This window comes from Eriocheir sinensis, unplaced genomic scaffold (assembly GCF_024679095.1).
Source record: "Eriocheir sinensis breed Jianghai 21 unplaced genomic scaffold, ASM2467909v1 Scaffold416, whole genome shotgun sequence".
Lineage (NCBI taxonomy): Eukaryota > Metazoa > Arthropoda > Malacostraca > Decapoda > Varunidae > Eriocheir > Eriocheir sinensis.
This window is the reverse complement of record NW_026111739.1, coordinates 328,193-350,000: the sequence shown is the minus strand read 5'-3', so window position 1 is coordinate 350,000 and position 21,808 is coordinate 328,193. Positions and strand designations below refer to the sequence as shown.

The 21,808-nt window shown below is 40.2% G+C and overlaps 1 protein-coding gene across 1 annotated transcript in view; it reads right to left on the bottom strand.

The window, feature by feature from the left end:
- The window catches only part of LOC126992197 (neuronal acetylcholine receptor subunit alpha-7-like), a 40,986-nt gene that overhangs the window by 2,960 nt on the left and 16,218 nt on the right, over positions 1-21,808 (bottom strand). Inside the window, exons 6-8 of the mRNA XM_050850856.1 lie at positions 6,791-6,996; positions 3,340-3,559; positions 443-558 (exon numbers count right to left, since the gene is read on the bottom strand). Of these exons, the coding sequence (XP_050706813.1) occupies positions 443-558; positions 3,340-3,559; positions 6,791-6,996 (542 nt within the window). The remainder of the gene's footprint in view (positions 1-442; positions 559-3,339; positions 3,560-6,790; positions 6,997-21,808) is intronic.

The following is a 21,808-nucleotide window of genomic DNA, read 5'->3' as shown; positions in this document are numbered from 1 at the left end:
GTTTCTAATCTCGGTTATCCTTCCCTCCCCTTCACTTTCTTCTCTCTTTCTCATCTTCCTTCATTGCCTTCTTCCTTTCTTCCTTCCTGTGTCCTTTTTCCCTTCCTTCCTCCTTCCCACTCTTTCGTTCCTTTTATCTCTTATCTTCCATTCTTTCTGATCCCCGTCATCCACCCTTCCCTTAACTCCGCGCTCTCTTTTTTTTATTTGTCTCCTCCCTCCCTTCTCTTCTCTCCCTCTCCCTTCCTTCTTTCACTCTTCCTTCCTCACTTACGCTCCTCCTTCGTTCTTCTCCCTTTCTTCTTTTCTTTCATCTTTCCTTTCCTATCTCCCCACTGTTCTTACTCTCCTCCTTTATTGCTCTTTTATCTTCCTTTTCTTTTCCCCAAGCCCTACTTTAAATTGATCATATTCTCTCTCTCTCTCTCTCTCTCTCTCTCACCTGCTGCCACTCCACCCTCGTCGCCTCCTTCCGGTCCTGCTCCCCAAGCCGCATCTCGTTCTTCTCGATGGTCTGGTACACCTTGTTCAGCACGCGCATGAACTGGTGCTCGAAATCTGAAACGCCGAGAAATGAAGCTTCGTTAGACTTTCCGAACCTGTGAAATGAAGCTTTTCTTTTTTTACAGTAAAGAAAGCAACTCAAGGGTTAAGATAAAAACAAAAAAGCCCGTTGAATAAGTAAAACAAAAAAGATCAGATAAATATATAAAAAAAAAAAAAGCCCGCTGGTGGGGATTCGAACCTGTAAAATATTATTTTTTTATTAGGTCTACGTCTATAGCGCCAGTAGGCTTGCTTGAGGGGCTTGGATGGTAGTCGGCCCCAGCCCGTATTGGCGCAGGCAGGTGTTTTTATAGCCTCTTCATAGCGTTCAAACACTTTACGCGCTCGCGGCGAAAGCAGAGACCCATGGCGTCCAAAACAAACAGATCATGACCAAGCCACATGTGTAATCAGAAAGAATAACTGAATACACCATCTTCTCTTGGCTCATGTTGCCCACCGGAACTCGTTCTTGATTCACTTGGACCGTTTCCTCTATAGTCCGGGTTGATGGGTGGTCTTCAGGACAGCATGTGGCTAGTTTTAAGCCACTCGGCAGTGACTGAAAAATCCGAGGTGGTAGAGTGGAGATTCGAACTCGCGTCGTCCATTTCGCGATGAATGTGGGCCCAGCACGCTACCACTTAGCCACCGCCTATGTTAGGTAAGCGTTCGAATGCATATGATGAAGTTTCGTGACACTTTGCACACTTAAGTTTTCCGACTGCACTTTTCTCAAATTGGTTTCCTTCACAACTTTCCAGCTATTCAAAGGGAAGAATTAGATTTGAAGCTTTTTGTGCTTTGTGAAGCTTCGAACACGTAAAATGAAGCTTCCAGGACCTCCTACTTTTTATTTTTTTCTTCTCACAATTTTCATTTTTGTTCAAGAAGCTGAATTAGACGAATATTTTTCTTGATTTTTTTTCTTCTCGTCTCTTTTCTTTGTTTTCCTTTCATTGTTCAACGCAAATCAGAGAGGACCTAAAAGCTTCTTCTCTCTTCTTTTCACCTTTTCCTGATTTTCCTTCTCCTCGTCTCTTTTCTGGTTTTCCTTACATTGTTTTATGCTATTCATGAAGTCAGAGAGGACATCTTTCTTTTCTCTCCTTTTCATCCTTTTCATCTTTTCCTGGTTTTCCTTCTCGTCTGTTTTCTTGGTTTTCTTACATTAATTTTACGCCATTCATGAAGTCAAAGAACCTAAAACTTTCTTCTCTCTCCTTTTCATGTTTTCCTGGTTTTCCTTCTCGTCTCATTTCTTGGTTTTCTTCATTGTTTTTACGCTGTTCATGAAGCAGGAGAGAACTTTCAACTTTCTTCTTTCTCTCTCCCTTTCATCCTCTTAATAAACGCTTCGTGGAAACACACTAACAAAAAGGCGGCAAGTACATTTTACCGTAACGCTGATTAATTTGCAAATTGTGAAGTTCCCGGACTCATAATTACGTACTCGGTCGTTCGCTATATTATTTTTTTAATGATGCATGGAACCTCAAATACATTTTTCCCCAAAACTCTCTAATCAGGAAACAAAATATTTAAATCACAGTGCTAATATATTTTTTCACTCGCAACTGTGAATAATTTAACAACCCATGCATTGACAGAATTATTATTATATTTTCTAGTTAATTAGGTATCGGGTATTTGGTAATATTTTAAGACCCACTACAATATATATGCTTTAACTCAGGGGAAATATTGGCGCGGGGTTAATTGAAAAGTGTGTGAGTGAGAGGGTAGTTTGGGGAGGGTGTGAAGTGGCGGGGGGGGGGGGGGGGCGGGGGGGGGGGTAATGGTGGTGCTGGTGATAATGGTGATGGTCATGGTGATGGTAATGGTGGTGGTAATAATAATGGTAGTGGCGATGATGGTATTGGTAGTGAAGTTGATGGGGATGGTAATGAAAGTAGTAGTAGTAGTAGTAATTGTAGTAGTAGTAGTAGTAGTAGTAGTAGTAGTAGTAGATCAACAAATAACAACAGCAAGTAACAACAACAACAAATTAGAAGATGATGAAGAAGAATGAAGAAGAAGAATGAAAAAAAAAAGAAGAATGATGAAGAAGAAGAAGAAGTAGAGTGAAGTAGATGAGTCATAGTGGTGTTTATAAAAAGTGATGGTGATTCTGGTGGTGAATAATGGTGATGGTGGGTGGTGCTGGTGATGGTTATGGTGGTGGTGGTGGTTGCAAAAGGACGTGGGAAAGAAGGCATAGAAGGAAAACTACATCGACGCCGGAGGTTGTCACTGCAGCAAGAGCCGTTCAGACCATTTGTAAAACTCGCGGGAAAATGCTGTTAAAGTTTGTAAAAGTTCAAACGACTGCCTTTTCAATATTCTTGCCGGTATTTTGAGCCTTTGGGTATCGCTTTGAAGGTCATGTGTGTATATATAGATGCCTAACATTTTTACACACGATTTGAATATAGAAAAGAAATATGAGAGGAGAAATTAAAGAAGAGTATGGCCTAAAATCGATCAGCGGGCGTCTACGTCGGAAGAAAATGTCATTCAGTAAGACTTTTGACCTTATGAACTTTGTGAGACTGACAGAATATTCACTTTGGCGAAGCATTTTGAAACCCATTGAAAAAAAAAGCTCTAGTGGATATTGATAGACTCCCCCATGCTTCACACACACACACACACACGTACACACCTTGCGTCTTTTCTTTCCTCCACTTCTTCCTCACTTCATCTTTCCTTCTTAACTTTATTCCTTCTCCCTCTCTCCCTCCCTCCCTTCCTCCATCCCCCCTGCCCCCCCCCCCCCCCCAGCACACCTACCCGTGGTCTGGGAAGGGATCTGCGTGGTGCCCGGGGTGGTGGTGGGGGTCGTGGTGGTGGTGGTGGTGGAGGTCTCATTGTTGGGCGGCTGCTGGGAGTGGTGGCGATGGTGGTGGAACCTGGGCGACACGCTGAAGTGGTCCACCGACTCCACCTCCGTCATGTGGAGCTTCTCGGGGCTGAGTGGAGTGAGCTTGACGCCTCGTTCTGGCCTTAGATCCTGAAGGGAGAGGGATGAGGAGGAGTTAGAAAGGAGAGCGTTAAGTAAGAAGAATAATAGAGAACAGAGCAAGATCTACACAAACACAAGGACAGGGAGAGTAAAGAACAGAACGAGATATAAATAAACAAAAAGACTTAGACGAACGTTAAGTAAGAGGGGGAGTGAAGAACAGAACAAAATCTAAATAAAAAGGACAGGGAGGGTAAAGAATAGGACAAGACTTAATAAAACAGGACTTAGAGAGAAAGACCTTACATAAGAGATGAAGAGTAAAGAAGCAGAGTTACTGATACAAATGAAAAGAAAATGAAGAGGTGGAAGGAGGGAGAGTAAGTAAAGAACGAAGATTAGCTAATACGACATGAAAAGGTTACTGAGGATGAGAGGGAGATCAAAGAAGGGAGTTACTGACGGACATGAAAGGCTTACTGAGGACGAGAAAGAAAGAGTAACTAAAGCAGGGAGAGTTACTGACGGACATGAAAAGGTTGCTGAGGATGAGAGGGAGATCAAAGAAGGGAGAGTTACTGACGGACATGAAAGGGTGACTGAGGACGAGAAAGGGAGAGTAACTAAAGCAGGGAGAGTTACTGACAGGCGTGAAAAGGTTAATGAGAATGAGAGTGAGATCAAAGAAGGGAGAGTTACTGACAGACATAGAAGGGTTACTGAGGACGAGCAAGGGAGATTAACTAAAGAAGGGAGACTTACTGATATATGAAATAGCTACTGAGAACGAGTGAGAGACATGAAAAGGTTACCGAGGATGAGAGAGAGAAAGAGAGGAGAGTTAAAAAGAGTTAGTGAGGAAGGGAGAGAGAATTATTGAGGGAATTCCTGATAGAGAGAGAGGGAGAGTTTTGAAAGAAAGAGGGACTTTCTTTCTAAACTAAAGATGTAGTTAGCGAAGGGAATAGAAAAGAGAGGAAGAGTTACACAAAGAGACAGAGAAAGAGGAAATACAGACAAACAAACAGACATAGACAGATACATAATGACAGAGAAAAACAGACAAACGAAGAAAAAACTAAACTAATTAAAGAAAGAAAAATACGAGTGAAAGAAAATGAAGGTACAGAATAAATAAATAAAGAACCAAAGGAAAGAAAGCAGAGAAGAGGAGAAGGAAAGCCGCAGAAATTGGAAGAGTAAATTAAAAACAGCGAGAAGAAAATTGAGAGAAAATTCACTGCAGTGGAAAATGAAGACGAGGAGAACCGAAAGACCGGACGAACGAAGATGGAAAAGAGGAGAAAGAGGGAAGAAGAGAGAAACAAATAAAAGAAAGAGGAGGCGAAGGTTAAAAACTAAGAGGCGGGACGATAACTTTAAGGAGAGAAGGAAAGTGGAGGAGAAAATTAGGAGCGAAGGAAAGAAAGGAGAGAGACGAAGGAGAATGGAGGGAAAAGAAAGTTTAATGGAAGGAGTTGAGGCAGAGAAATAGAGGAGAGAGAGAGAGAGAGAGAGAGAGAGAGAGAGAGAGAGAGAGAGAGAGAGAGAGAGAGAGAGAGAGAGAGAGAGAGAGAGAGAGAGAGAGAGAGAGAGAGAGAGAGAGAGAGAGAGAGAGAGAGAGAGAGAGAGAGAGAGAGAGATGAAAGAAAATGAAAAGAAATAGAATAAGAAATGATAAAATATTAGAGGATTTGTGAAAACCCAAAATGGATGGAGGAGAATTCAGAAGAGGAAGTGGAGGAGGAGGAAGAGGAGGAGGAGGAGGAGGAGGAGGAGGAGGAGGAGGAGGAGGAGGAGAGATACCACGAGACGACAGAAAATAGAAGTGACAATGACGGTGAGGAAAACGGAGGAAAAGAAAACGAAAAGGAGAGAGAAAGACGAGAAAATATGTAAAATGGAAGCAATATTGTGAGGTACGTGGACGGGATATTTGAAGAACAGAAGAAGAAGAAAAAGAGAAAGAAGAGAAAGAAGAAAAGGAAGAGGAAGAAAAAGAAGAAGAGGAAGAAGAAGAAGAAGAGGAAGAAGAGGAGATAGAAGAAGAAGAGGAAGAAAAATAGGAAGTAAAGAAAGAAATGAAGAAAAAGAGGAAGAAAAAAGTTAACAATGATGATGACGATGACAAAGAAAAGGAGAAACAAAAACAAAACAAAAAACTAAAAAAAAAAGAAAAATGAACAACAAAAGAAAAACGGTAAAAAAAAAAAGACAAGTCCAGGAAACAAACAAAGGATAAACACACACACACACACACACACACACACACACACACACACACACACACACCTCCATCCCCCCCGCCACCCCCCCCCCGCCACAGCATCACCTTCACTTTCGTTTCTCCGCATTCAGGTGACCATCAGGGCCGAGCATTAATTAACCTTTTTTACCTGCCGCCCTCAGGTACTTAATTATGGCTCAATACCACCCGCCGGACCGCCAATGAATCACACTTTTTTATATTTTTTCCGCATGGCATTTCGATTATTTATGAAGTCACGGTTTGGTTTTATGATGATGGGTGGTTGAGGTGGGGGAGGAGGTGTGTAGAGGAGGGGTGCTTGCGTGTGCGTGAGGGCGTGTGTGTGTGTGTGTGCGTGTGTGGGCGTGTGAGTTCTCCATTTCTTTTCTCCTTATTATGCTTATATTCTATTTTTTCTTCTATTGTTATTTCTTCTAGGTAATCTCTTTTGCTTTTTCCATCTCGTTCTTTCATATTTAATCTCCATTCTCTCTTCCTATTCCCTTCCTGGTATGACCTTTTGTGGTGTTTTCATTTATCTTTTCCTCTATTCTGTTTCTTTGACCTCTTTATCTCCTTCATTCTAAGCCTCTAAGGGATGGCCGGGTTGGTTCCTGTGACCCTGTAAACCACTTCACAAGAATGCAAATCTTTAACTAATCCAACTTCCTCAAATTTATGCGTTTATATTACATCCAACATTTTTCCTCTTCCCAGATGCTAGTTGTATACAAAGGGCTAGTCCACCACTGTATGAAGCATGTATCCAATGTATGTGAGTGTATGTGTTTAGGGGGGGGGGGGGGGAGGATTTGGGGGGCGTTCACTTATACAGGTCTATTGGACAGTGGATTCAAAGGCTAACTTCTCATCAACTAACCTCCTCTCCTCAATGACTATCTTCTACCCCTTGAATCCCGCCGCAATTTAACTTCCCTTGCCAATCCTTTATCGCTATGTCCATGCTAACTTAACCTCTGCACACACACACACACACACACACACACACACACACACACACACACACACACATTCACATGCACATTCTTATCCTCCTGGGCCTGGGCGGAGGACTCGAAGTGGAGGAACACGAGTTTGGACAGCCAGCCGAGCACCACAAGTCGGACCAGGCGCGGCACCTCCGTTCCCCTCACGCCGCGGTGGTGGATGTTGAGGGTGAGCACGGACAGCCCCGACGCGAAGCTTACGAGGCAGATGGTGACGCCGTAATACATGCCTGGAGTAGAGGAGAAAAATGTGAATGAACGGTTAATGAATGGTAAGTGTAAATGCGATGTTATATGAATGGTCGGTGTAAATATAAGTGTGAATGAATGGGTGATGAAAAGTGTAATGGTAAGTGAATGGTAAAGTTGTAAATGATTGGTGGATGTAAATATATTGATAAATGAAAGGTGTTTGTGGGTGTAAGGGGAACTAGTGTATTATGTAATGGTGAATGATTGCTTGATGTAAATGTTATGATAAATGAAGGGTAAGTTTGTAAATGAATAGTGGATGAAGAGAAGGAGAGGTTAGGAGGCAGAGGCATAAGGTTAGGATAGCGAATCAAGAGAAGGGATAGCAGAGAGGAGAGGGAAGAGGTTTGAGAATGAGTGGTGGAGTGCGTGAAGCTGAGGTTAGGAACAGAGGAATAAGGATGGGACAGGGAATGGAGAGAAAGAATGACCAAACATGTCACCCTAACCCTTCTAAAATCAAGGACGTTTTCTTATCTTTATAAAACTGAAGACGTTTGGAAAGTTTCGTTTAGTCGGCGCAACATCTGTGAACAAAAGACGTTATCCTGTTGTAACCCGTAATCCGGGCACACAGGGTAGACGACACACTGTTTGTATTAGTGACACTTGACTTAAAATTCTGGTACTTTAGGAGTATTTAAAGGGGTTCGTAAATGGGGTGATGAAACGGTGTCGCCTTTCTTATATGTATTTTATTCTACCTTAATACTACTTAATATTACAGAGGGTAAAAATTTTGTTTAAACCAGCGACTGGCTTACTAGACTCAATGAGTCTTCAGGTTTTCTTTCACTATTGGTTACTGACGTTAACACTGGTATAATATTGAGTAAAAACTCGCACAATAAAGTATCATAGAAATATAATCCTAAGTAAAACTAAGATAATAGAACACAATAGATATGTTAGATACGCTTTCCTCTATGGTACCACATTACTCCATACTCACAGTAGCAAAGGTGAATGTTCTACCCATGTTGTCTAGGGAAGGACAACTGAGTGTACAGCAACGAACAGAGTGCTGGTTGATCTGAGGTCAAGCCTTAATAAATGCTTCTTATATAGGCATGACATACATACAGACATCGCGAGGGTAATACGTCAGGCGTGTGAGTCATACATCAAACTCACACCGAGCTCATACAATAATCTACCTAACCGACATGCTTAATTCACGCGGTGACGCAGCTTTGTTTTCATAACATTTTGTTCCGAGGTTGATCGTGTTTTGGCCGCGGTTGATTGTGTTTTGGCCGCGGTTGATTGTGTTTTGGCTTAGAGAGATAAGCGGGTGCATTAATGGGCAATTGCAATTGTGTATAGGTTGGTAAATGAACAGTGTGTGTGGGGACAATCATGTCTTGGAGTCCGTGTTGTGTTTTAGCGGTCGATACCGCTGTTGTCATCGGAAAATATTGCCGGAGAAGATAATGACACTGGAGCGAGTGGTGTCGCAGCCCTCGGGGCACCACAATCCAAATCTTTCCAAAATTAAAAGAAATTATCCTGATCTTTCCAACACTAAAGACGTTATGATAATATTTACGTAAACAAAAGATTAAGATAAAGGCTTTGATTTTGAGGAGATTAAGATAACGACTTTAGTTTTGAATAAATATGATATCCCTTCTTGTTTTTTGGAAGGATTATGGTATATTCTTTAGTGTTGGAGAGATAAGGATAAGGAAGAGGTAGAGATGAAAGGGCCGTGAAGATAGATGAAAGAGTAAGAGGAAATGAAGATGAAGAGATGGAATAGAAGGATCGAGGATGTGAAAGGTATAAGAGATAACTGGATAAATGAAAGGAAAAGGGAGGGAAGGGGAGGAGAATTTGGGGCGATTGGCAATAAAAAAAGATTTAATCAAGGGAAAGGAAAGGAAAGAGGAGGGAAAACGAATTTCAACGAAGGGGAAACCAAAGGAAACGAAGGGAGAAAATGGGATAACAGTAGTCGTTTGAGTTCAGCTTTTTCTTCATGTCTGTTAACTTTTTCGTATACCCACAAGAAGGGAAACAAAGGGTAGTAAAAAGCAGGAAATAAGACAGCAGAAATGGATTTAGATAAGTGGGGGTTTTCTCGATCAGTTTGCTCCTACACTCAAGACTCTTACAGCGAATCTCAAGAAAAGAAAGGCTTAGGAAATTAATACAGTTAGAAGAATAGGGAAATGGGTTTAACTGTTTTCTTCTTCTATCAACTTGCTCCTCACTCAAAACATCTCTCTTAGCGAATTCAAAGGAAGGGAAAACATAGAAATTGAAGGGGGGAAACACGATGACAGTAGTTATTTTAGTTTAACTTTTACTCCGTCTATCTTTAAACTTGTTCCCAAACTTACGATTTCTCTTACAACGATAGGAAAATAAGAGCAATGAAGACAGGGAACAGGAAAACAGTAGTGGTTTAATTTTATCGTTTTCTTTGTCCACTAACTTGTTATTAAATTCAAAACGTCTCTCACAGCACCGCTGCCAGATTGTCGTACTCAGAGCATAGTATTTACCGGTTTCTGACGCCTAACTATTGCCAAGAAACATCAGAATTTAACTCTTTTAACGATAACCATAAATTAGTTTCGTTATTGGAGCCCAGAAGACAGTTTGGTGTAGGAAGTCGGGAAATATAATCGGCTGAGTACGACAATCTGGCAACCTTGTCTCACAGTGATATCAAAGGAAGAGAGAAACACCGGAAATGAATACAGAAAATGGGAAAACAGAAACAGATTTAGTTCGCCCTGTTTTCATATTCATCACTTGGTCTCGAACTCAAATCTATTACAGTGAATTCAAAGGAAAGGAAAAAACAAAGGAAAATGAGAGCAGGACACAGAATAACAGACATAGGTTCAGTTCACGGTTTTTCTCTTTCAAATTTTCAACTATTTTTCAACTAACTAACTAAACTAACTAAAGGAAGGAAAAACAAGGGAAATAAAGACAAAAAACAGGATAAGAGAAATGGGTTTAATTAATCTTTTTCTTCATCTACTTATTAACTCATTCCAATATTCAAAACATCCCTTTTAATGGAAACGAAGGCAGGAACTAGGATAACAGAAATGGGTTAGATTCAGCCTTTTCTTCACCAGTCTATTAATTAACTCGTTCCCAAGCCCTACCACTTATCCTGATCCTGCAACATATCCGACAAGGGACGGCGAAGGGCAAAGGAGAGATCAAAACAAGCGAAACAGAGAGAAGCCGAGAGAAAGGGGAGCTGGAAACGTAGATGGGTGTGGGTTAGTACAGAGGTCTTATTCGTTTATTTATTCATTCCCTCATGCTTGAATAATATATAATAGCGTGTACATGTCAGAGGTACATGGGGAAGGAAGGCCGGTGAAGGGGCGGTTAGGGATGAGAAGCGGAGGGAAAGAAAACGGGTGGAAGAGACGGTTCGGGTATGGAGATTAGCCTACGGATTTTACCCTCCGTTATTATTTTTATTTCTACGTTATTTTTTTTTTTAAAGAGATGGATAGTAAAAGTAGAAGTAGCAGTAATAGATGTAGTAGTAGTAATAGTTGTAGTAGAAAAGGGAGAGATAATGTTATCGTATACAGATTATCCTAATGACTTTTTATTCTATTATTTTAACTTCTACATTATTTTTCTTAAGAGACGGATAGTAAGAGGATGCAGTGGAGATAGGGAGAGAGATTTCGTATACCAATCACCATGTTGACGTTTCCTTTTCTTAATATCATGTAATAATCTATGTATATTGTTTTTAGAAGGCAGGGACAGTGGATGGGTTGAGGATGTAATGGAGGGAGAAGAGGAGGTGAAGTCTTGTCTATATGTAGTGTCTTCTTTAATGTAGCCTATTTGTGTGTCCCAGTGGTTGTAATTATTAGCTGGGTGGTGGTGAAGGAGGGGCGGCGAAGGGCAGGTTAATTAAGGGAGATGGTGTTTCCTGAGGTCGCGGGTGTTTGTGAGACTTCATTTGGTTAGTGGCTTGGTGTCTTTGGTTACGCGGTCGCTTGCTTAATTTATCTTACCTTATATATTTACCTGCTTGTCTTTCGTTTCCTTTGTTCACTTATTGTTTGTTTACCTTTATTAATTTTCTATATTCTTCTATGTCTTTCTTTGTTTAATTTATCTTTCGTTTTCTTTCTTCCCTTCCCACTGTTTATATACACCTATTTTTTCTACGTTTTTCTCTATTTACTTCTCATTTTATCCCTATTTTTAAACTTGCTTAATTTAGTGTGTTTGTTATTTGTTTTGATTTACCTGATTTCTTACCTGTATATTTGTATTTCTGTAATTTCATATGTTTATTTGTCTGTTTATCTGTCTGTTTATCTACTTGTTTATGCTTTTTAACGTAGCAGGGAAGCAGTGGTTTCATTTTAACGTTTTCTTTGTCCACTAACTTGTTATTAAACTCAAAACGTCTCTCACAACGATATCAAAGGAAGAGAAAAACAATGGATATGAATACAGAAAACAGAACAGAAATAGGCTTAGTCCACTCTGTTGTTATATTCATCACTTGGTCTCAAACTCAAAAAAATCTATTACAGTGAATTCAAATGGAGAGGAAAAAAAACAAAGGAAAATGAAAGCAGGAAACAGAATAACAGACATAGGAAGGAAAACGGACCGACAAGAGACATGGTTTGGGTACACAGATTAGCCTACTGATTTCTCCCTCTTATCATTTTCATATATCTTGTATTTCTATCATCGGTCAGCGAACATACTCAACTACAATACAATAGCGACGTCGTTATGCTCATGGTCTTGATTAATTAAACCCTCTATTTACTTATTTACGTATTCAGTTGTTCTTTATCTTCCAGCCAATTCAAGTTGATGCTTATTTCTTAAAAGACCGCGATGATGAAGGGAGGAAGAGGGGAGCGCAGGAGAAGGACGAAGAGGGGAGCGGAGGAGAAGGGCGATGAGGGGAGGAAGAGGGGAGCGGAAGAGAAGGGAAGAGGAGAAAAAGGGTTTATTTAATTTAACTCGTTTAATAACTGATGGTCTGATTCCTCTAATAACAGACTCAACTACCTTCATTTCGTCGACTCTGATATGTACTAATGTAATAACTCGACTTTGTTCATCTTGTTTCCCAGTTTATTCACTTCTACTATTATGTATCTATATATTTCACTTTCTCTTTATTTGTTTATAGTCTCATTATTGATATATTTAATTTTCTTTTCTGTTTTTACCTTCATTCCTCGAGGCTGACATTCACTAAGATAATAACTCACCTTAACCTTTTCTTGTTTATTCACTAATTCATTTACCTGTCTTATATTCAACTTATCAATATATTTCATTCTATCTTTGTTTATATTTCCATTCATTCATTTATGCACGCCACGGAGGGAGGGTGTGCAAGGAAGGTGTGCGTGTGATATCTATTTCCGTGCACATAATACTATCTTGTTTCCTTGCTTATCCATTAATCCGATTACTAATACATTCTAGTCATCGATATATTTCATTCTTTCTTTTTCTTTCGTTCAGTTATTCACGCCAGGCAGGAAGAAGGGTATGCAGGGAGGGGGAGTGCTTGTGGGATCTATTTCCGTGTACACTTTGTCTAGTTTCCTTTCTTGTATACTAATTCGCTAACTTGATATTTAATTTATCGATATATTTCAATCTTTCTTTGTTTATATTTTCATTTATTCACGCCACGTAGGGAGGGAGGGTGTGCAGGGAGGTGTGCAGGGAGGGGGTGCTTGCCTGTTATCTATTTCCGTGTACATAATCCTTGGCAATAAAAAGGGAAAACATGCCTGACGGAGGGGAAGAGGGAGGGCGAGGTGTGGGCGAGAGGGCGAGTTTGTTGGGGTGTTACTGTTTGTGTTTGTGTTGCTTGTTTGTGCTTCCATTGGCGTGAAAATATGATTGATTCCTGAGTACACGCCTGGCGGATGTAAGGGGGAGGGGAGAAGTGAGAAAGATTTATAGTTGTAATAATAATAATAATAATAATAATAATAATAATAATAATAATAATAATAATAATAATAATAATAATAATAATAATAATAATAATAATCCGGGTACTTTCACGGTCTTCAAATTCGAGGCAATTGTTTCAAGCTGTCGTTTTTCGGGGGATTAAAAGTTTCGGTTTGCATGAATTTGGACTTTTGAACTTTCTGACCAAGATTATTCGGATTATTTGACTTTTTCACATAGTCTTAGTTTTCTTTAATCGTGCTTCAAAGTAATCTTTAATCGTGCTTCTCAGTACATTTGAGCATAACACAGTTTTCTTATCGTGTCTGAGGAAAGTGGAAGATATAACAGGGAGCTACAGTACGATACAGGTGTGCAAAAATAAATAAGCTTGGGAGTGGTATGTTTATCTAATCTATTTGTTTTACGTTCAGCCTCTGGTACCAGTAAGCTATCTTGATCGGCCCCACCCTATTATGGCGCAGGCAAGTTTTTTATAGTGGCGCCATTCTGCTGCATCTTGCTACACTAACCTGTTCAAGAAAATCCTACTGGCCACCATCAAAATATAGACCTCGTTGATTTCATACGGCGGCAATATATCAAAGGGGCCTATCTTTCCTCAAAATTGCACACTGAACGTTGTTTCTAATGTATATTTGGTCCCTTTCCTGTATTTCAAGCTGGAAACATTTGTAAGCAGACTTCGACGGGGGAAATAGAGGAGGGAGAGCGCGGAGGGGAAAAACGAGAGAGCGAGAGCAGAATTTTTAGCATCAGGATAAATGTATTCGCTGTCTGTTTGTTCACGTCTTCATCTGTTTTCCGTTAGACACGTTTCACAGCGAGTATTTTCTCCCTTCAGTTACACAACCAGTCCTGAAGGGGGCGTAACGGGACAAGCGGGAAGAGAAATGATTTACATGGAGAGTACCTCGCCTCTTACGTATGCATTTAAATCTGAGTATTCGTTATTTATTTACAAACGCATTCAATCCCATCAGTTAGACCCAACCTGTTTTGAAAGGAGTGACGGGAAAAAGGGAGAGAAAAACATATGAATGATACTATGTCGTTTTATCATTTTTTCTTTGTATCATTTATTTACCCACGCATTCAATCCCTTTAGTGAGACAGATCCTATTTTGAAGGGAATGCCAAGGGAAAGGGGAGAAGCGAAATTATATATATTGATCGTTTCTAAATCAAGACTGTCATTATTTTTTTTTAACATTGTATTCAACCTATTTTTTAAGGGAATGTCACCTAAAAAACACTTTGGGGAAATAAAATACGGATGGTAGCTCTTTTTAGCATTGAAGTGTTAGTGGTCGTAGAGGGAGAGTGTGTAGAGTGTTCGTAGAGAGAGAATGTAGAGGGAGGGAGAGAGGCAAGAGAGAGGCATCCTTTTCCCTCTCTCTAGAACCAAGTGTATATTCATTTACCTCGCAAGCACGTACTCCATAAACATTACATCTGAGAAGACACACATGGGAGGGACGGAGAGCGAGGAGGAGGAGAGAGAGAGGGAGAGGAGAGAGGAAAAAGAGGGACCGTGTCAAAGGGAAGGGGAATTGAAATGATCTGTTTGGCGAGACCTAAATTTATGTTAGTCTGGTGTGTTCCTCTGTGCGTCTATTTATGGAAACAATGCAATCTATAGAACAGGGGAAGGAGCGAAGGGAGGGAAGGAAGGTGATGAGAGATGATAGATAGATAGACAGGTAGATAGATAGCCCGACAAAGTAAAAAAAAAAAAAAAAAAAAGCAGGGGTGAGGGGGGAAAGGATTAGATGATAGATAGAAAGATAGACATACAAAGAGAGTAAATAAATGTTTCTTCCCCCAACGTAATATTCACACATTAGCTTTCAACACCCACACAAACACAGGGATGAGGGGCAGAAGGAAGATGTGACGAAAAGAGATGTGAAAATAGATAGACAGACAGACAAGGAGAGAATTCATAAATGTTTCTTCCACTCAACGCAACATCCACTCGTCTACTTCGAACACCCACCCCGGCACACAGGTAAGGGGGGGGGGGGAGGAGATGAAGGCTGGCTGGCTGGCTGGTGTTCGCGCGAGGATATATACCAGTGTGTGAGTGTGTTTCATTTAGTAGGGTATTAGAGCTTCAAAATCAACCACCACGGCTTATGTCTACGCCAGATGAGGAGGAGGAAGGGAAGAGCGAGAAGGGAGAGGGAGAGAGGAAAGTAACAAAGGAGAGGGAAGAAGGGATAGGAAAGTAGACAGAGGAGGAAGTAGAGGCTCAGAGAAAGGAGAAACGGAGGAAAGGGACAGGAAAGGAATAGGACAGGAAGAGAAAAAGGAGGAAAAGGAGAGAAAGAGAAAGGGAAGAAAGGTAAAACGAAAGGAGAGAGGAAAGGGAAAAAAGAGAAGAAAGGAAAGGAAGAAAATGAACAGGAAGGGATACAGAAGGAAGAAAGGGACAGTAAGGGAGAGAGGGAGAGAGTAAAACAGGAAGAGAGGAAAGGAAAAATGGAACAAGGAGGAAGAAAAGAAAGAGAAGTACTAGAAAAGAGAGAGGGAAAGACAGGAACAGAAATGAGAAAGGAAAGAAAAAAAACGAAGGGAAAAAGAAAAAGAAGGGAGGGAGGGAAGGAAGTGACGGAGGAAGAAAGGAAGATCTACGTCCATGTGTACAGCCTTTCACTTATCTTTGTTACCGAGAATTAAAATTACATGTACGTCGGTTTACACTCCACGCTACGAACTGTACAGACTTGAGCTCTTCATCTCTTCCTTTCTGTCTCTTTTAAGGCGGAAATATTAACGAAGATTCCCCATTTAAATTATGTTTCAAAGGCGCGGAGAGGGTGAGACGGGAGGGGAAGGTAGGGGAGGACAAGGGAAGAAAGGGATTGGAAATGGAAGGGGAGATAAAGGATGGAAGATGAATGGAATAGGATAGAGCTGAGCTAAGGTGAAGGGAGGAGAGGGAAAGGAAATGGAAGGAAAGGGAAGGAAAGGGAAGGAAAGGAAGAGAAGGAGAGGGAAGGGAAGGAGACGTTCGGGAAAAGAAAGAGAATGGGGGCTAGAGAAATGGAAGGAAAGGGAAAGGGAAGAAAGGGATGAGAAAAAGATGGGGAAAGGAGGGGAAGGAAAGGGAAGGGAAGGGAAGGGAAGGAGGAGGAAGAGATGTGATGGAGAGGAGAGGGAGTGGGAGGGGGAGGCAAAGGAAGGGAGGGAGGGAGACAGAGGGAAAGACCGTCCGTGCGTGCAAATTAATGTCATCATGAGGTGAATTAATATTAACTTTATTTATTCCGAACCCACACTACTTAGCGGAGGAGGAGGAGGAGGAGGAGGAGAAGGAGATGAAGGAGGAAACGAGGGCACGGAGAAGGAAGGATGGCTTGTTTTTCTTTTTATTTTCTCTCTATTTCTTTCTTTCTCTGAGCGTGGGAAGCAAGATTGAAATTAGTGTTATTTACGCGGAGCAGAACAAAACAGACATAACAGACACAAGGGAAACAGAGGGGGATGAAGCTGAGGCGGAAGAGGTGCTTGTTGTTGTAGTTCTGGTGGTTGTGGTTGTGGTTGTTGTTGTTGTTGTTGTTGTTGTTGTTGTTGTTGTTGTTGTTGTTGTCGGTAGCAATTAGTTGTTGTTGTTGCTGTTGTTGTTGTTGTTGTTGTTGTTGATGTTGTTGTTGTTGTTGTCGGTAGCAATTAGTTGTTGTTGTTGTTGTTGTATGCAGACGCTGTATTTTCACGATAATTTGTTCTTCTAAAAGCTTGGGAGTTTATATTCACCGTTTAATTACAGGCAAACTATATATTCATTTACCTGGGCGAGTAATTAACATCCAATTTTCATCATTTAATATGACTTCCACGACTTTTACGACACAACCTCTTTTTTTTTTTTTGTCAGGCGTTTATTAATCTGGAATGACTCCTGTATTAATCACGTATTATATCTTCATTATTTTCGCCGTCATAGTCACGATGTACAAGGCAGCGGGGCTTAAAGATAAGTCCATTACGTTCCGACTAACATATGTAGAAATAATAGGATCTTGTATTTCCAAAGGTGATAATGAACCGGTTTGCAGATCTAGGAAAAATATATTCTGCACGTACAGTCTCTCAGTGTGTCTCCCTGCCTTCCTTTGTCTCCCCCTCCTCCTCTCCTTCACAAACACTTCTCTTTCCTTCTCTTTCTTTCCCTTCCATTCCCTTCCTTTCCTCTTCCTTCCCTTCACAAACCCTTCTCTTTCCTTCTCTTTCTTTCCTTTCCCTTCCATTCTCTTCCTTTCCCTTCAATTCCCTTCCTTTCCATTCCATTCCCTTCCTTTCCCTTCCATTCCCTTCCTTTCTCTTCAATTCCCTTCCTTTCCCTTCCATTCCCTTCCTTTCCCTTCAATTCCCTTCCATTCCCTTCCTTTCCCTTCCATTCCCTTCCTTTCCCTTCCATTCCCTTCCTTTCCCTTCAATTCCCTTCCTTTCCCTTCCATTCCCTTCCTTTCCCTTCCATTCCCTTCCTTTCACTTCAATTCCCTTCCTTTCCCTTCCATTCCCTTCAATTCCCTTCCATTCCCTTCCTTTCCCTTCCATTCCCTTCCTTTCCATTCCATTCCATTTCTTTCCTTTCCCTTCCCTGGTTTGCACATTTAGGAAAAAAACATTCTACTGTATTTCCAAATGTGATTATGAATTGGCTTAAATATCTAGGGAAAAAAACATCACCTTCTTTTTCTTCTATTAGTGTTGCATGCGCTAGTGAAGTCTTGCGGTGTGTTGTATCTCTTTTCTACCAACGCGCTGTGGCTCGATTCCTTTATTTATTATTTTTTAAGTGTTGAATGTGTTAATGAAGTCTTGCGATATGTTTCTTTTCTTTTTTCCATCTCCCTGTGGTTGTATTCTTTCCTCCATCTCCCTGTGGTTGTATTCTTTCCTCCATCTCCCTGTGGTTGTATTCTTTCCTCCATCTCCCTGTGGTTGTATTCTTTCCTCCATCTCCCTGTGGTTGTATTCTTTCCTCCATCTCCCTGTGGTTGTATTCTTTCCTCCATCTCCCTGTGGTTGTATTCTTTCCTCCATCTCCCTGTGGTTGTATTCTTTCCTCCATCTCCCTGTGGTTGTATTCTTTCCTCCATCTCCCTGTGGTTGTATTCTTTCCTCCATCTCCCTGTGGTTGTATTCTTTCCTCCATCTCCCTGTGGTTGTATCCTTTCCTTCATCCACTTGTGTATATAATTTCACAGGTGACGGTGAACTGTTTTGCATATACAGGTAAACAATATATCACCTTTTTTTTTCTATTTTTAGTGCTGCATATGTTAGTGAAGCCTTGCGTTACGTTTTACCTTTTTTTCCAGCTCAGTGTGGCTCTGTTCATTCGTTCAACCATTTGTTTATATTTATTTCCAATGGTGGCGGTGGACCGGTGAGTCTTGCCCAGTCTTTGTGCCGTGATTGTCTGAAACGCTCTTTTGTTACTAATCCTCGAGGTTGTTGCGCCAGAGCCGTGTGGAAGGCCAATGTACTCCGCGGACACAAAGCGAAGGTGGCGTTTGATGTTCCTCGCAACGAAAATGTAAATAAATTGATGAATAAAAGAACATATTCGCTGTGAGTTGAAAAAGGAGGGTAAAATGACTACGCAACACTTCACTTACATATTCAACACTAAAAGAGAAGGAAAGACAGTAAGAGATAAAGGAAGGAGGAAAAAGGAATAGAATGAAAGGAAGAAAAACAGAATAAGAAAATGAGAAAGAAAATAAGGAAGAAAAAAGAAAGAGGAAGAATGAGAAGGAATGAAAGTAGAAAAAAGAGACAAAAAAAGAAGAAACGAAGGAAAGAAAGATTAAAAAAGAAGGAGACAGAGAAATAAGTAAAGGAAAAGGAAGAGAGGAAAAAAAAGACAAAATAACGCAACACCTCACTCACACATTCAACGCTAAAAAGAGAATACAGAAAACAAGAAAAACAAAAATAATAACACAAACTTCGCTGAAACATTCCAACATTTCAAACGCAGAGAGAATGTATTTTTCTTGGAGTTAAGGAGGCAGCTCAAGGGAAAAAGAAAATAAAAGTCCGTTAGGCGCTGCTCCTTTGAAAATAAGAGACGAGTGGACATGAGATGAGATGGGATTAGATTAGATGAGATGAGTTGAGATGAGTAAGAGAAAAAATATTAGACAGTAAAAACATGGAAAACACTAACATATACAACAACAGACACAAAACAAACAACTACGAAATGAAACACATGTATCCGCAATGAACACAAAAGCAAGCAAAACAAAACACTAACGCAACACAACAAAGCAGAATCATGCAACACTTCCACACGCCGGTCAATGGAACGCAAAGGCCAGAGAACACCGGGCAAGGGATCAACCCACACAGCAGGTCCGCAACATAACCCGGAATTACTGAGAGCGAGCTGCCGGCGCGTCCTGGCCTGAGCCCCGCGCGTGAACGGAGAGTGTGCAGGGAACAGCGGGAAAGTAAAGGGCAGGTGACGGGACCCAGCACAGTACACAGGCTTTAAAGGAAGAGAGGAGTGATAGAATGAACGAAACCGAATGAACGGATGAAAAAAAAGAATGTGAAAGCCGATGAAACAAAGGAATGGATGTGAAGGAATTATATAGAGGGTTTAACGGAAGCGAGAGGTATTGAAATGAACGAAAGGTGAATGGTTAAAAAAGAAATACTCGTGAAAGGCAATGAAAACAAGTGAACGGATGATGGAGATACATATACCAGAGAGTGTGTTTACGAAAGAGAGGGAATTAAGAGGATTGATAACATGAAGGAAAAGTGAACGGATATAAAAGAAATCAAGTGAAAACAGATGAAGGGGATGGTGAAGGGATTGTATATGGCAGAATACAGAGTGTTTAGAGGAAGAGAGGAGTGGCGAAATGAACGAAAAATGAATGGACATAAAAAGAAAATATATGAAAGGAGATAAAGGGATGGTGAAGGGATTATACAGGACAGAGTACAGAGGGTTTAAAGGAAGAGGAATAGTTATAAAATGAAGAAAAGGAGAATGGATGAAAGAAAACAAAAGCAGATGAAACAAAGGAACGAAAGGTGAAGGAATTACAGAGATGACTGGAGTGAGGTTTTTAAAGACTGATGAAATGAACGAGAGAGGATGGATAAAAGAAAACATGTGAAAATTGATGAAACATAGGAATAAATGGTGAGGGAACGACATGGAACACGGAACAGAGGGTTTAATGGAAGGAAGGACTGATGAAATATAGGAAAACTGAATGGATGTATAGATAACTGAGAGTCGGTGAAACAAATGAACAGGAAGCGAAGGGTTTAACGGAAAAGAGGACTATGAAAATGAACGAACGGTGAATGGATTAAAAACACACGAAAAGAGGTAAACGGAAAGCCGATGAAACTTATGAAAGGGAAGTGAAGGGGTCAATGAATACGATACGTGAAGGGATTACGCAACTCGTCACGAAGGGTTTATAAAAGGGCGCATCGATAAAAACAGATGAACAACGAGCGAAGGGATCACGCAGACACACCATCGAGAGATTACGAAAAAGAGGAAAATTTAGGGTTTAGAAAATGGAAAAAAGTGTCAAAGCAAATTTAGGTTTAGGAAAAGGAGAAAGAGGAGGAAAATTTAAGGTTTAAGAAAAGAAAAAAAACAGTAAAATTTGAAGTTTAGAAAAAGTAGAAAGAGGAAAATTTTAAGGTCTATGGAAAAAAAGAAAAATTTGTGAAGAGAAAATTTAAGGTTTAGAAAATAAAAATAAAAATAAAGTTTATGAAGAGGAAAATCGAGGTTAGAAAAAGGGAAAACAGGTTGGCAAAATAGAGGAAAATTTAGGGTTTAGGAAAAAGAGGAAAATTTAAAGAAACGTTAGACAAAAGGGATTACCAAAAACACATAGAGAGTTTTACGAAAGAATCACCACAACCTACATTAACGAAAGACGGCTGGAATAATTAAAAACAAAAAAAGAGTATGCAGAAAACCTTACCGAGAGCTTATTGAAGGCAAGACAATTAAAGACGACGGAAGGAGAAGCGACTGAATAAACCTGATGAAAGCGAAAATGGAATACCGATAGAGTAAATGAACGGTATTGATAGACTGGTATAGTGATTATTGAATTATGCATTGGTAATTATTGGCGCCGAAATGAACGGGAGGTGAAGGGATTACGCAGGACATTAATTTTCATGAGAGGAACGAACGAAAAGCAAAATGATGAAGAAAAACACACATTATCGGAGGCTTAAAAAGAGAAAACTATTGCAATGCCGAATTAAAATAACTTCTAAGAAAAAAATGTAAATATATAAACATGTGACGGGAAAAAATATATATACAGAAAAGAATACCATTATGTACGAGTAATTTTAATCCAGAAAAAAAAAGAGAAAAAAGGTGAGGATAATCTGGGTGACTTTAAAAGCCTGTTCAAAGTGGAGGGCGCCACCGTATTTACTATTCTCTTTTTATGAAGCTAAGTCGACAGGTCCAGACAACATAAGCAGCTAAGTGGCGCCCTCTACACACAAGGAGATTTAAAGGTTCCCCGATACCATAGTAACAGAGAAAAAGATAACGTAGGTAGTAGAGATAAAATAAGGTTATGATAAAAAAAACAGCACAAAATATTAAAGATGTAAAGAAAGTTAATCAAGCCAAATGGAGACCAAATGAAATGTGTGATAAAAATGAATTAAGTGGAAATGAATAAAAGATGGGACTCATTATGTAAGAATTAAGCTTGTAAAGGGAACGTACAAAAGCGTGAGAGGATTTTAAAACTAAGAGAAATAAATTGTTGTAAAAAGATTAAAAAAGGTAAGAGA